At 45.7% G+C, this 13,323-nt stretch overlaps 1 protein-coding gene and 1 long non-coding RNA gene across 5 annotated transcripts in view; one reads left to right on the top strand and one right to left on the bottom strand.

Annotated features, from left to right (window-relative positions):
• The window catches only part of LOC135913662 (uncharacterized), a 91,025-nt gene that overhangs the window by 39,740 nt on the left and 37,962 nt on the right, over positions 1-13,323 (top strand). The window lies entirely within an intron of this gene.
• LOC135913661 (leucine-rich repeat-containing protein 4B-like) overlaps positions 1-13,323 on the bottom strand; it is a 46,975-nt gene that overhangs the window by 9,510 nt on the left and 24,142 nt on the right. For all 3 annotated transcript variants that reach the window (XM_065446211.2, XM_065446212.2, XM_065446210.2), the window contains exons 3-4: positions 9,912-10,219; positions 8,700-9,046 (exon numbers count right to left, since the gene is read on the bottom strand). In XM_065446211.2, the coding sequence (XP_065302283.1) occupies positions 8,700-9,046; positions 9,912-10,219 (655 nt within the window). The remainder of the gene's footprint in view (positions 1-8,699; positions 9,047-9,911; positions 10,220-13,323) is intronic.

Genomic DNA, 13,323 nt, shown 5'->3' with positions numbered 1-13,323 from the left:
AGCCAGCCTGCGAGCACAGGCTCAACCTGCTCAACCGGCACGAACACATGCGTGCTCTATATCATGCAGTCAATGAGCAGCCCATGAATCAACCCAGAGACCGAAAAGAAAGAAAGACAAGAACACACGTCATGCTAGCGTGCGGTGCGTGCACGATACCGGCCTGCGTGGCCATAGGAAGAGCGGCGGTCGCACAATGGTGTGAATCAGCGTCGCGCCCCGGTTTAGACCTGCAGCATACGTAGCACGCGTGCATTCCACCGCTGCGTCACGGATACGCCGCCCCGACCAGCGCTGGTAACGCACGCTCGTCTCGCGCAGGCGGCATTGAACGAAGGTCGTTGTGCATAGGCGAGCGTGTGGTGAACGTGTACGCGTCGGGCCCGACCCAATCTTGTCACGCAACGCCGAACAACGGGAACCCCCTGCCCCGCAGAGCCTTCTCCCCACATCTCCTCTGGCGTATACCGTTCTCTAACTGGACGAAAGTGGTCGTTAGCACCGAGGAGGCTCTAAATAAAATTGCTTGAGACGGTGCCCCGAAAGCGAAGGACCAACGACATTTTACCATAGTCACAAAAACATAAGTGTATGCAGGTCGATGAGTAAAACGAGAACATGGTTAAAAGCGGGAGCCGACGTTCCGACAAGTGGATTTGCCTTTCTCAAGGCTCTCGCCTTGAAAAAGGTGGTGTTCAAAACGTGCATGGCGACCAGGGGCGTAGCCAAGGGGGGGGCTTATGGGGCTTCAGCCCCCCCCGAAATTTTTTCGTGCTGTCCATGCACCGCCGACCAAAGCGACCCCCCGGCGCCGGAAATCACTCTGGATTTTGTCTAGAATGTCTCTTTGACGCTCGAAAAGACATTTTACCGCGAAGGTTGCAAACTCGGGCTGGATTTCGTGGCAACGCCCATACACCGGGAGTCACATAACGCCAAGCAGTCCCATCAGAGCACAGTTTCAAGGGCGCTTTGATGGTGAGCGGGCTCGCCGCGGCATCTCACTGAGGCCACGGAATCTATGGAGCGCATGGATATCAATTGCGAAACTTTATGGGTATAAGTCTCATAAGCTCTTGATGTGAAAGGTACATTGACATTTCCAAAGTTGTGCTTTAGATTTTCAATTGCGGAACTTTGTAGGTTTAATGTTGTTATAAACATTTGACGCCAAAGGTCTATTGACTTTTCTAAAGTCTTGCATCGGAATATACAACGAGACAAGCCAAATCAACACACTAGCAGACGAGTTGACAAAGCAGCCAGCGAGATCCAATGAGACGAAGCGTTGGGGTGGTTCATTTGTGCCGTCATGTCACATAAAAAAATATCAACATTTTTTTAAACCCATGCCAGAACATCCATGTCAAGACACTAAAGCCAGCCAAAGTAACTACGTTCTTATTTATTTTTTCTACTTTGACTTTTATTCGCGAGGACACATTAAGCCTCTTCATTTTTTTTTTTGTTCTCGCTACCCTACCCGCGGGCTGCCAGAGCCAGCCAGAGCGCAAACGTTGTCCTCGTATGGCCCCGACCACCATGCGGTGCACTTCGGTGCGCGTTCGGTTTGCTCTGGCCGAGTGGATTTTCACCGGACAGGGTTTTGGACGCTTTCTGGCTAGCAGACGAGAAAAAAAACAACAATGGTCGCTCGCCGCCATCACTGTGGGGACTCGAAGGATTGCACCGCATTCCTTGAGCGGAACCTTTCCGGAAAGTCTTGTTTCGCCGCTGTAGGATACTGAGCAGTATGCGTATGGTTCTCAGTGGACCAAGCGTCTCATGTTTTCTTCAGTATTCCTTCCGTAGCCCCATTAGGTGCCCGGAGTAGGCATTAGATTCTGGCCAACATACTTTCTTATGCGTCTTTATTTTCATTTTGGTGCCTCCGCCTCACAGAAAAAAATACATTGTTGCGGCGCAGTGAATTGTCGCATGGTGAAAGTTCGATTTTGATACTTCTTTTGCGGAAAGTAATGGGCGACGGGACGCTTCAGTTGCCGGATACGTTTATTATATTATTGCGAAAGCAATTATATGGACACTCCAGGCGCATTCCTGCCATCGCCCTCATGTTTCGTATAAAGTCCAAGGGTGATAACATCGTGACCACGCGCTACATGCTGTATGTGCGAGTGAAAGCGTAGGAGGGGAGGTTGAATGGGTGAGCCGACGATGGTGGCTCAGTCTTGTGTGCGCAAAGGAGAAAAGCGGGGAGCAAGCACGCCTCCTTCCTTCGCGCGCAATACATCGGGGGGGTGGATGGAATGGGGGTGGAATCTAGGATTCTGTGAATCTATGATTGTGCAACATGTTTATTTGCATTGTTTGACGCATTATATACAGTTACTTCTTCTTACATACATAGACTCATTGGAGACTTATACGTATACTTAAATATCTTGTTGCGAGGTTTTGTGTATGCATGCAGTGAACTTTGTTTCCAGTGACACTTTTTTGTCCTTTATCAAGCCGTATTTTCGTATTTGCATATCTCATTGTATCTTTGCATTTCTAATGTACGAGGTCGAGTCAAATGAAAGTGAGCCTACCCTAACCGCGCAATAATGGTTCGGTTCATTATCTGCGAGGCATGCGCGCAGGATAACGGCATGTCTCATTTACAAAAGTGACACGCAGGTGTGAAGATTAATGTTCTTTAATGCTCTCATACACTGGGTTGAATATGGTTGCGTCACATAATGGACACTTCAAAAGTTGAACAGCTCGGTGTCGCGAAGTTTTTGACAGCTGAAGGTGTTTCCAAAACAGAAATAATCACCATATGACTGCCGTGTACGTTGAACACTGCATTTAATTGACCACTGTGAAGCGTTGGAGCCTACGGTTCAAAGGACGTTGCAAAGACATTGAAAGACCGAGCCAAAACCATCGTGCAATCATCTCCCACACAATTTCAAAGGTTCATGAGCTGCTGAAACAAGAACGGAGGATAAGCATCGGTGAACTGGCAGACCGTCTGAACATCAGTCACGGTTCGGTTTACGCCATAATTCATGAGCTTCTCTGTTATCGGCTCTTTGGTGCGCAAAGGATCCCCAAGATTTTTATCCATCGCGAGAAGACGGAGAAGTTTCGCGCGGCCTTGACTCATCTGATCGGGTATCACAATGGGTATGACGACTTCTTGTTTGCAACTGTGATCGGGGCGAACCTTGGTGCCACTACTACGAGCCTGAAGCACGACGGCAAAGCTTACAGTGAAAACATTCGAATTTACCACGCCCAAAGAACGCAAAGGCCATCATTTCCGCTGGAAAGGTGTTGTTGTCTTTTTTTTCGATCGACAGGGTCCATTACTCGTAGATTTTGCTAAATCTTGAGAGGCTATCAATTGTTTCCGATATTGTGAAGCGCCAGAACGGCAGCGTGTCGCAATCAAGAACGAACAACGTGAAAAATTGACGAATGGGGTCATCTTGTTCCACGACAATGCCTGTCCCCACGTCGCTTATGTGGTTAATACAAAACTGGCAAAGTTCAAGTGGGAAACGCTGCAACATCCGCCATACAGCTCAGACCTGTCACCTTGCGACTTCTACATTTTGGGGCAACCGAAAAAACAGCTCAAGGGAACCAGATACAGACTTTTTGAAGCAGCAACCCAAGGAATTTTATAAGAAGGGAATCACGCAACTCGTTAGTCAATAGGACAAATGTCTAAATTCTCATGAAGACTACTTTTCCATAAAGTACCCCGTTGTTGGCTCATTCATTTGACTTGCCCTCATATATCTTGCAGAACTCCTGCTTTTTATACGTGCTCTCTGTCGCGATTATAACTTCGGTGCAATTACTCACGATACACGACGAGGGACAGCTACTCCTGCGTAATACATTCGAAGAAACGACAGCGTCATTGAGGTTTCTCACTGGCCATTGCATATATGCAAGAATGTAAGCACGGTTCTTGAATGACAAAGTTTCATTAACATATTTGTCCTCAACTTGTTAAGTTCATTGCCTTTTAATTTTTCATATCAGCTGCATGCACTGCTTTCCTGGTTTCGAACTGATATAGTCCTAAAGTTCGTGTGATATTTTCTTTACTTAATAAATAGGCAAAAAACATGGACGCATTGACGTCAGTTATGTTGGGCACAATTTTTGGCACATACGAGTATAATATTTTATGAAAAAATACATATTTTACTCGTATTTACAGTGCGTAGCTTTCAAGAATTCGTTAGCAGCATCTTTGGTAATGACAATGCAGTTATTATCCATGTATTTGATCCCTCGATAAATTGTTTAAGAGGAAGCTTTAGCTCGGGCCCAATCCGACGCGGCCTATTCAAATACTTGTAAAACGCAGAAACGCTTTTCTGAGATAATCCTGCTAATCGCTTTTGTTGAAATTGGTTGCATTTGAGAGAGAAAGTTAAATCCTAGTGTCTGTTGGAAACAGAACTTCGATTTAGGGCCTGAATTTTGTTTAAAATATTTTGGAAAATTCGAAAGTTTGAAAAAATAGAAGCACGACGTTTACAAACTAATAGCTATGCATGAAGAACAGATATTGTGGTTCTGTAAATGGCATTTATTATAACAGTCAAAGCGGACAAGTTTGCTGTGTCAATTTGTATCTTACGTGAATTGGTTACGTTGTGTACAAGGGTTCTGCAAAAGCCGTATTTCCACAATACTTAATTTTTTTGAGATTCATGTGGAACATATCTATTTTGTCCGCTGTAGATGTACTATTAGATGCAATTCACAGAATTGTGATATCATTTCTCATTGTTGAGTCACGGAGTTTTAAACTTGATAGTTTCGTTTTCAGAAAATCTTCAATTTTGGCCAATTTTTAATAAATAGTTCACCGCCTAAATGAAAAATACGAAGCCAGTAGTCACTGGAATTAAACTTTTTCTTTTAAATGCAACAAACCTCCTCAAATTTGGTGAAGTGGTTATAGGGAAAAACGAAGTCCCATTCTACATGTACTTAAACAGGAGCACCCGAGCTAAAGCTTCCTCTTAAGGAGGAGGCTGAGCTGCAACGTGCAGCTATATATATATATATATATATATATATATATATATATATATATATATTGGGCCAGTGGCGTAGCCCCCCCCGAACAAAATTTCTGGCTACGCCACTGATGGCGACCGTGATGCGTTTCCGGTTCCTGCAATCCCTTTCGACGCTTCCAGAGCATAAAAGTATGAACTTCGAAATTGGCTTAGTATACTCTGAGGCAACCGTCGCTGAAGTTTCGATTGGGCATCACTTGTGGCGCTTTCTTTCAACGTAGTGCGGGCTTAAGTTGGTTATGATTACGCCCACGATTACGTTGCCCTGAATCTTACGCCGGCAAAAAAAAATTGCGAAGCGAAACAAGGACACGTACAGGCGAAGCGCAACTGCTTCATCTACTGTGTTTAAGTTGGCTACTTTCTTTGCAGATCCGCTCGACGTGTGCCTTTGTGCCTCTGGTTTTAGGTTGAAACATGAACGTCGTCGCAAATGTCATGGTACACCCATGAGCAACAGTATACGGACCACAGGGTCGCCGAAAACACTGAATTTCGACGTAATTAACACGCATAAAGGGAAACTGACAAGTGCACTAGACAATTCGTAATGCCAAGTTTAGACTGCAGTCTTTCATTTTAAGTTGCATTCGCAGACAGAGGAGAAATTGAGTTTTGTCATGCCATCCCTGATCCGTATACTCTTGCTCAGGCGTGTACATCTTGATATCATTATACTGTGGCAAAGCAATGTTTTAGCGAGAAAGAATTAGAATTTATTTTTTTCCTTGATCCAGCATTTACTCGTACAACGAAAGAGCAAGAACAGCATGTAAAATATATTCTAAATGTTCGGAATGGCTTGGGAGGTTCTGGTGGTGTGGTTCACCGCGATGCGATAACCCCCATGCGAAGCCGGAGAAGATAGATAAACATTGTCTACGACTGTTGCCGTTGCTGTGAACAAGAATTCATTCGCATTCACGCGTATACCTACTACGCGAACAACGTTTTGTTAGCGTGTCCAGTGCTAGGACAACACAAATTAAGACGTACGTGTGCGATTTCTACAATGGATAAATATTTTGTTTTTCGTCAATCTCTAATCGTCGTATAAAACGCGCTTGCGTCCCCGACTATGGTTTTTCGCTTCTTAAAGAGAGCGCATGCGTACACATACACACGCACACACAACACACGATGTTGTGGGTTCGACTCCTGACCCCGATGGCCGCATTTTGACGCTGGCGGAATTACACGTGCACATACGCGCATAATGAAGCGTATCATTAAAGAACCCCATGTGGGCGATCATCCGGAGCCTCCCACTACGCGGCGTATCTTGTAAGTCATGTACTGCCTCGCGACGTTTAAACCTCATAGCTCGCTTTGGACCGGATCATAATTCACCGTGCCAATCTTGACTTTCTTCGCAGAAGGTAGCCATGCTCCGAGATCGCTTAGATTTACCTACTGAACGCGGCCGTCTTTGTAACCACATAAACTTCAACACAGCCGAAAATCACGTAATGTTCTGCCGTTGTTGATGAGATATTTGGAGACCTTACGTTGGGATCACAACTTTAGCCTTTTCTTGCCTAGTTGTCATGACAACATGATAACGATATATATATAAACAGCTTATAGGCAGTATACCCGGGAAGTCACACAACACCGTTTTGTTGTCCTATTTGCAGGTTCAGCTGTGTGGCTGGAAATAAGCGGCATAAAGATTCCTACTAACGTTATATCGGTCATATGCTACCAAGGTAATGACATGTAGTACACGGATTTGTCTCCTTGCTTGTGGCGTCGGACGTTCTAGTGGCTTTATTTACACTACGCTGCCTCTGCCTTTTATGGCCTAAATTTCAGAGCAAGCCCATTTGGCTAAAGGAGCAAGGCGACGGGTCTCTCCGCACTTTAATAATCGCTGCAAAATGTTGAAATTATAACGCAAAATTCCATTAAAAGTAATCAGTTTGCAAAGTCACAAAGCCGTTCGAAGCCAGAAGTACGAAATTTAGGCAAATTCGTGCACTAACCACGCTGACTGAACAACCATGCTTGCACGTCCCGTATAGACACTATATTGGCAGCATTTCCCTATACGGTAATTTTTTGCAGGAAGCTTTACGGTAAGCTGATCGAAATAAAGCACAGTTTTTCAGTCTGCTGACTGTACAACAATATGGCGGTCTTGATGACGTCAGTGCGCAACTCCTCATTCAGAGCCAAAACACATCCACAGCTAAAAAAAAGAAAGAAAACTTGTACGACTGTCAAGCAACCACAGATAACAAGAGAACTACCGCCAGTTTCACTTTCACCGCAGGTGTACAACTAGGAGCCCGTATGAAGAAGCAGCAATTCGTTTGCTCTTTCCGCGGTGACTTCCTTATTCTCATTGTCAGACTTGCCACATCTGCTACGCAGTATAGAACAGCGACCTGTACTGCAGCAGGTAAACAATTGCCAAAGGATACCAAAGATAAGGAAAAAGAAGAACGCAAAACGCTGTACATTTCCCGCACGGAAAACAATTTGGAAGAGGCCGCACGCTTCACTGCCTCTCGAAAGCTGCGCTGGGTTTAAGCGAGAAGCCCTTAGGCAGCAATAAAACATGAACGCCTCGCTGAATCACACGTGGATTAGCGGCGTCGGGTCACATCCCATGAAGCCGCATGACGTCAATGTAACGTGATTGACTGATAGGCTATGAAATACGCCGCGGCGGAGGCGATCTGGACTACTTTATACCACCTGGAGTTCTTTAAGTACACGGGCGTTTTTACACTTAGCCCTCATCGAAATGCGGCCGCCGTGGCCGAGATTCGATCCCGCGACCTAGTGCTGGACAACCGAACGTCACATGCAATGCCCTAACGCGGTGGTTCGACGTGATAAACTGTTCGCGCTGCGTTGCAAGAAGTCACCTTTCGGGAGACTGGTTCATTGGGTAGTTTAATGTCACTGGGAGGTGACTTCTGTGCGTACATAATAAGAACTTCATTATGACTAAGATGGTCATAACATCTCGACGATCAAGGCAAAATATTAGCATCAACTATTTAGAACCTGCCTTTGAGGCATATTAATGGGGTCATTTCGCAATTGTTCAGCGAAAGGACATCGCTAGAACCTATAGGAGAGAGCATAAAACCATAAACCACTTGCGTGCATTTTTTTCGCAGGAAAAACTTGAGGCTGGGACCAACTGCGTGGTCATATGCTTTTTTTAGCCCTGCATGTCAATCACAACGTATCGTACATGATACGCTGCATTTGACGCCTCAAAACGGTGACTTACCGGCGAGAAACCGCGTTTTTCTTACGCTGAAGGGAAGCTTCAAATGCTGTCGATAGTTTAACAAACCTATTAATAATTAATGATTACAATTACAGTTAGGCTTTTCTATCAAATAGCTCTTTATTGTTTTTTGTAACACTGACTCCCCATGGCCAGAGATAAAACTGAACAGTTTGTTGCAATTTTCTTCGATGCGAAACTCCGTTTAGACATCAAAGAGTAAGAAGCACTCAGTGACGAAAACAAAACAAGCAAGAAACAAGATACGTTTTACACGTGGGGCGCGCAGCTAGTCCACTAGCGTGACAACACCACTGCAAGCTTCTAGGTCACGTGCTACGTAGTCAACGCTGCACCACTACTGAGCCACTCGTCCTGCCTCTCACCTTCGACGTCGATGGTCCCCTCCAGCTGCACGGCCATGCGCACCAGCAGAGGCCGGAAGTGCTTCTCGGGAAAGGATCGCAGCCGGTTGTGCGACATGTTGAGCAGGCGGAAGTTCTCGTTGTGGAACGCGTTCTCTGCGATCAGCACGATCTGGTTGTGCGACAAGTCGAGCACCATGTCGTTGTTGGGCTTGACGTGCACGGCGAACGCGTTGTTGTTGAGCACCTTCAGCTTGTTGTTGCGCAGGTTGAGCTCCTCCAGGAAGGGCACGTAGTAGAAGGCGTAGTTGCCCACGTAGGCGATCTTGTTGAACGACAGGTCGACCTTCTTCAGACCGGGATTGTACCTGCGCGGTGGAAGCCGAGTCAGCGATTGGGGCTGTGTGATTGTGTAGGGTTCGGCGTGTTTGTGTGAGTGGTAAATATGCGCTGCTATGTGTCGAAATTTGCATATGCATTTTCATGTGCATCGTATTTCAAGTGCACTTGTGGGATTTATGAATGTTATAATATGCTTTCTAATCTGCATGGTTTTCATTTTTGCCTTTGTAACGGCGTATCTTAGTCCTTTTCCTGTGCCCCCTGTTAGCCGCTGCCATGTAACGGTCACCTGGGCCCCGTCAAGCCATTCTTACGGCTTTTAACCCAGCGGACCTTCCAGCATATTGTCTGGTAAATAAACTTGAATTTGAATTTGAAACGCTATAGTCGGACAGCATGGCGGCCGGCCCCTTTATTGAACCTCCGGTGACAGGTGGATGACGTTGAGGGGTTCGAAAGCAGTCATAATTTATCACAAAGGGACTTAATTTTATAAAAAAATGAATCAGATCGGTGTCGTCAGCAGCCACCGGTGGGGTAAAAAGCTCCGGCCGCCACCACGCGCTCGTATCGCGTTTCAATCACTAAGCAATATATGTATGTATGTATGTATGTATGTATGTATGTATGTATGTATGTATGTATGTATGTATGTATGTATGTATGTATGTATGTATGTATGTATGTATGTATGTATGTATGTATGTATGTATGTATGTATGTATGTATGTATGTATGTATGTATGTTCTGACTGTTTCCCATTTTTTGACAAATGTATTGCTTATAACCAAGTTCCCGTAACATCTGTCTCACATAAATCTGTACGCGAAGTTTAGTTCCAATAACGGTATCCGTTTAGAGTCTTCCTACACGCACGATGTAAGACCGACCTGAAGGCATAGTCCGGCACCGCCTTAAGGTTGTTGTACTGGAGCGAGAGGCTCTCCAGCTTCGGGAAGGTGGAGACATTCTGGAAGGGGAACGACTTGAGCTCGCAGTGGACCACCTCCAGGCGGCGCAGGGTGTCGCGCGACGGCTCCAACGCGCCGTCGTCCACCTGGACCACGGTGGACTTCTTCACCTGGATGTACTCGAAGCGCAGGTCGCCGAACATTCCCCGCTCGAGCTTCATCACCTTGGCGTTGGACATGCTGAACTTGCCGTAGTCCAGGGTGTGGCTTGCCAGCCGGGACGCCACCTGGGGACGTCGAGAGGAGCGGAAGGAGGGAGACAGTGATATAATGTAAACTTGTCCATGAGAGTGCACGAAATGTCCTTGCGCCATAGCGCTTAAAAATTTATGCAAAGGTTTACGCAACCTATAAAAAGCTTCGTACATCGTGTCCTTGACGTTAGATATACCCTATCTTCCATGGTTATTCCGTAATTCAGATATACTCTATCTTCAGATATGCCCTATCATCAGTTATTCAGTCAAACGCTACTCGTCTCAATTCACAGCCACATATTCGTGGTTCCAATGTCACATTATCAGCGAAGGATTTCAATATTAGCAGCATTTCTTGAAACTACTGGTTGGTGCTCCATCATGTCCCACAAAGAAAAACACTCAGTGACATCGACCTTTATGGAAAAGAAATTCGCGCTGCGGAGACGATGGCGTTATCGTGCAATGTTCTCATATCAAAATTCAAATAGATTCTAGTGTCATACATGCCAAAATCACGTACTGAATATGAGGTACGCCGTCGTGGGTATACTCCGGTCTAATTCTCACCACTTCTGTCCCTAATTCACATTCCGTTCCTATCGGAATGCGACAGCCGTGGCTGGGATACAAGCCAGTCATCTCGTGCTCATCCGTGCAACTCCATCGCCACTGAGCTACGTCGGCGGGTAAGCTCGCCACATTACGAATTTCAGTCATTGGTGCCTACCGTGTTCACGCTCACGGTTGTCGTGTCGTCGTGGTAACTTGCATGTGGGGCGCCTTTATCGATTCGTCTCATAGCGTTTCGAAGTTTGCGGCTCAACCAAGTTGAAATCGAGCAGTAGGAAACGTGTTGATTCTAAGCTCTGCCTTTGGGCCTCACTTGAACCTACCTACAAACCATAGCCCATTTGACGTTGAAATGATGTGGACAACCCTATCCCCAACGTGTTCTCCATTATTAGGGTGCTTCCTGCGGCAACATTCCTACAAATTACGTGGTCTTAGAGTTTCCTAGTAGGGAGCGAAAATCCCCTCGCAGTTTCTTTTTCTTCTTTTATGCGAAGCATATTACTAGAGCTCAACCCAGCTCCTCAGGCGCGGCGGTGTCGCCTTCAATACCACGTGACACCGTGACGTCACGACAGAGGAGAAACGGGGCTCCAACTCGCGGCGTTGCCTTCAAGGCTGACCACGTGACACCGTGACGTCACGACAGAGGAGAAACGGGGCTCCAACTAGCGCCGTCGCTCGCGGCGTCGCGGCGGTATATAAGCAGCTGCGCTTGCCTCTGCTAGACACTCACGAGGTGAGATGCCTCCTGGAGACAGAGCTGCTCGTTGGAATGAGAAGCGAAGGTTGCGGCGTGCTACAGAGACTGTTTCTAGGTGGCTTTGCTACGGCGCAGCGACTACGCGCCCCGCATCGGACGCGGTGAGCGTCGAGCAACGCAGCGTTCGGCGCGACAACGAAATGTGCGCCTGAGCAAGCGCCGCACGCCTGAGCCGACGCCGACGACACCGGATTTTCTGCGACATGAGCTCCTTAACGCTGTCGCGTTAAAATAAAGGCTAGTATGCTTCGCATCCTGGTCTTAACCTTAGCTAAGCCACAGCCATTTTTTTTCTTGTGATAGGCCATTTGCAAAGTATTAAACCCGCTTCATTCATGCACACTGGTTATACGCCTGTATTTTCTCACGCTATGCCCTACGGCTTCGTCACCTCCTGCATAGCATTACCTCTCTGCAGGAGTGTATTTGGGCAGAGTTAGTTTTATTTTCTTATCTTCTCCCCTTATGCGCAGGGAAGCAAGCTGTAGATAAACATACTTCAGGTCAATATATTTCCGAGCTATAATATTTTTTGCGTTCAATTGATGTTCCAGACCTCCAAAGCACACAACAAATAATGACAAGCCTCGGTCGTCTTCTGTGCAGAATATTGAATGATATAGACGACAACAGAGCGAGGCGGAACGAGCGCAAAAACGTCACGAAGCTGCGCTCCCACGTGACCACCTTCTGCATCATGACATCACGACACATCCCGCGAAACGAATCCATAAGTGACTTGTAGAAAAGCTATTCTAGTAAATTATTTACGGTGTTTTTAAGCTTGCCAGCTGTTCTTCTAGGAATTCGAAGACTAGGATCTTTATTTAACGCTAAATAATGAGAAGTCTCAATTTTCCTGTCAGCACTCCTCTAAACGAATTTCCCCTCTTGCTGCGCGCGCATCGTAAAACATTAGAACAATGAACAAAGCGCCGACAGTTCCTTTTACGGCACAAATTGTATTGCGCTGGGCTTATCTCCATCTATGTGTTTACTTTGAATGGGAGCAACCGAGAAACTGTATTCCACCGGAGGAATAACAAAATATGAAGAAGAAGAGGAAGTCGAACGTCGGGCAAGCAATTGCCCCCTCATAAAGGACCTGTCAGCACTTTATTCCTAAAGAGCATCAGTGGAACAAGAAATCACACTTGACGACGGTCGTGTCCTTGGTGCCACGTTGGCTCCAGCAACATTCTTTCTTTGTACCACTGTTCATCGCTTAAAAAATCTTAAAAATCTTTCCTGTTCCTGCAGGTTAATTCCTGCCTCGAGAAAGCGCCGTGCCGCCATGTTCCGAGTTATGTGTCACATGGCGAAGGCCATCTCACAGGTTCTTAAAAGAGCCCACACGGCTATCGTTCTCAAAAGTTGTGGCGTATGAATCATCTGCTGCCATACATTAGACTTGGAACTTGAATGATTCATTTGATAGAATTGCTTCTTGATAGATAGATAGATAGATAGATAGATAGATAGATAGATAGATAGATAGATAGATAGATAGATAGATAGATAGATAGATAGATAGATAGATAGATAGATAGATAGATAGATAGATAGATAGATAGATAGATAGATAGATAGATAGATAGATAGATAGATAGATAGATAGATAGATAGATAGATAGATAGATAGATAGATAGATAGATAGATAGATAGATAGATAGATAGATAGATTCATTCACTGGGTACGTTGTTTGTTTGTTTGTTTGTTTGTTTGTTTGTTTGTTTGTTTGTCGAAGAGACAAAAGGCGCGTGAAGTAAGAAAACGGAAGAATCAAAAAGACGCAC

This window comes from Dermacentor albipictus, chromosome 6 (genome assembly GCF_038994185.2).
Source record: "Dermacentor albipictus isolate Rhodes 1998 colony chromosome 6, USDA_Dalb.pri_finalv2, whole genome shotgun sequence".
Classification (NCBI taxonomy): domain Eukaryota; kingdom Metazoa; phylum Arthropoda; class Arachnida; order Ixodida; family Ixodidae; genus Dermacentor; species Dermacentor albipictus.
This window is presented reverse-complemented; position numbering and strand designations above follow the sequence as displayed.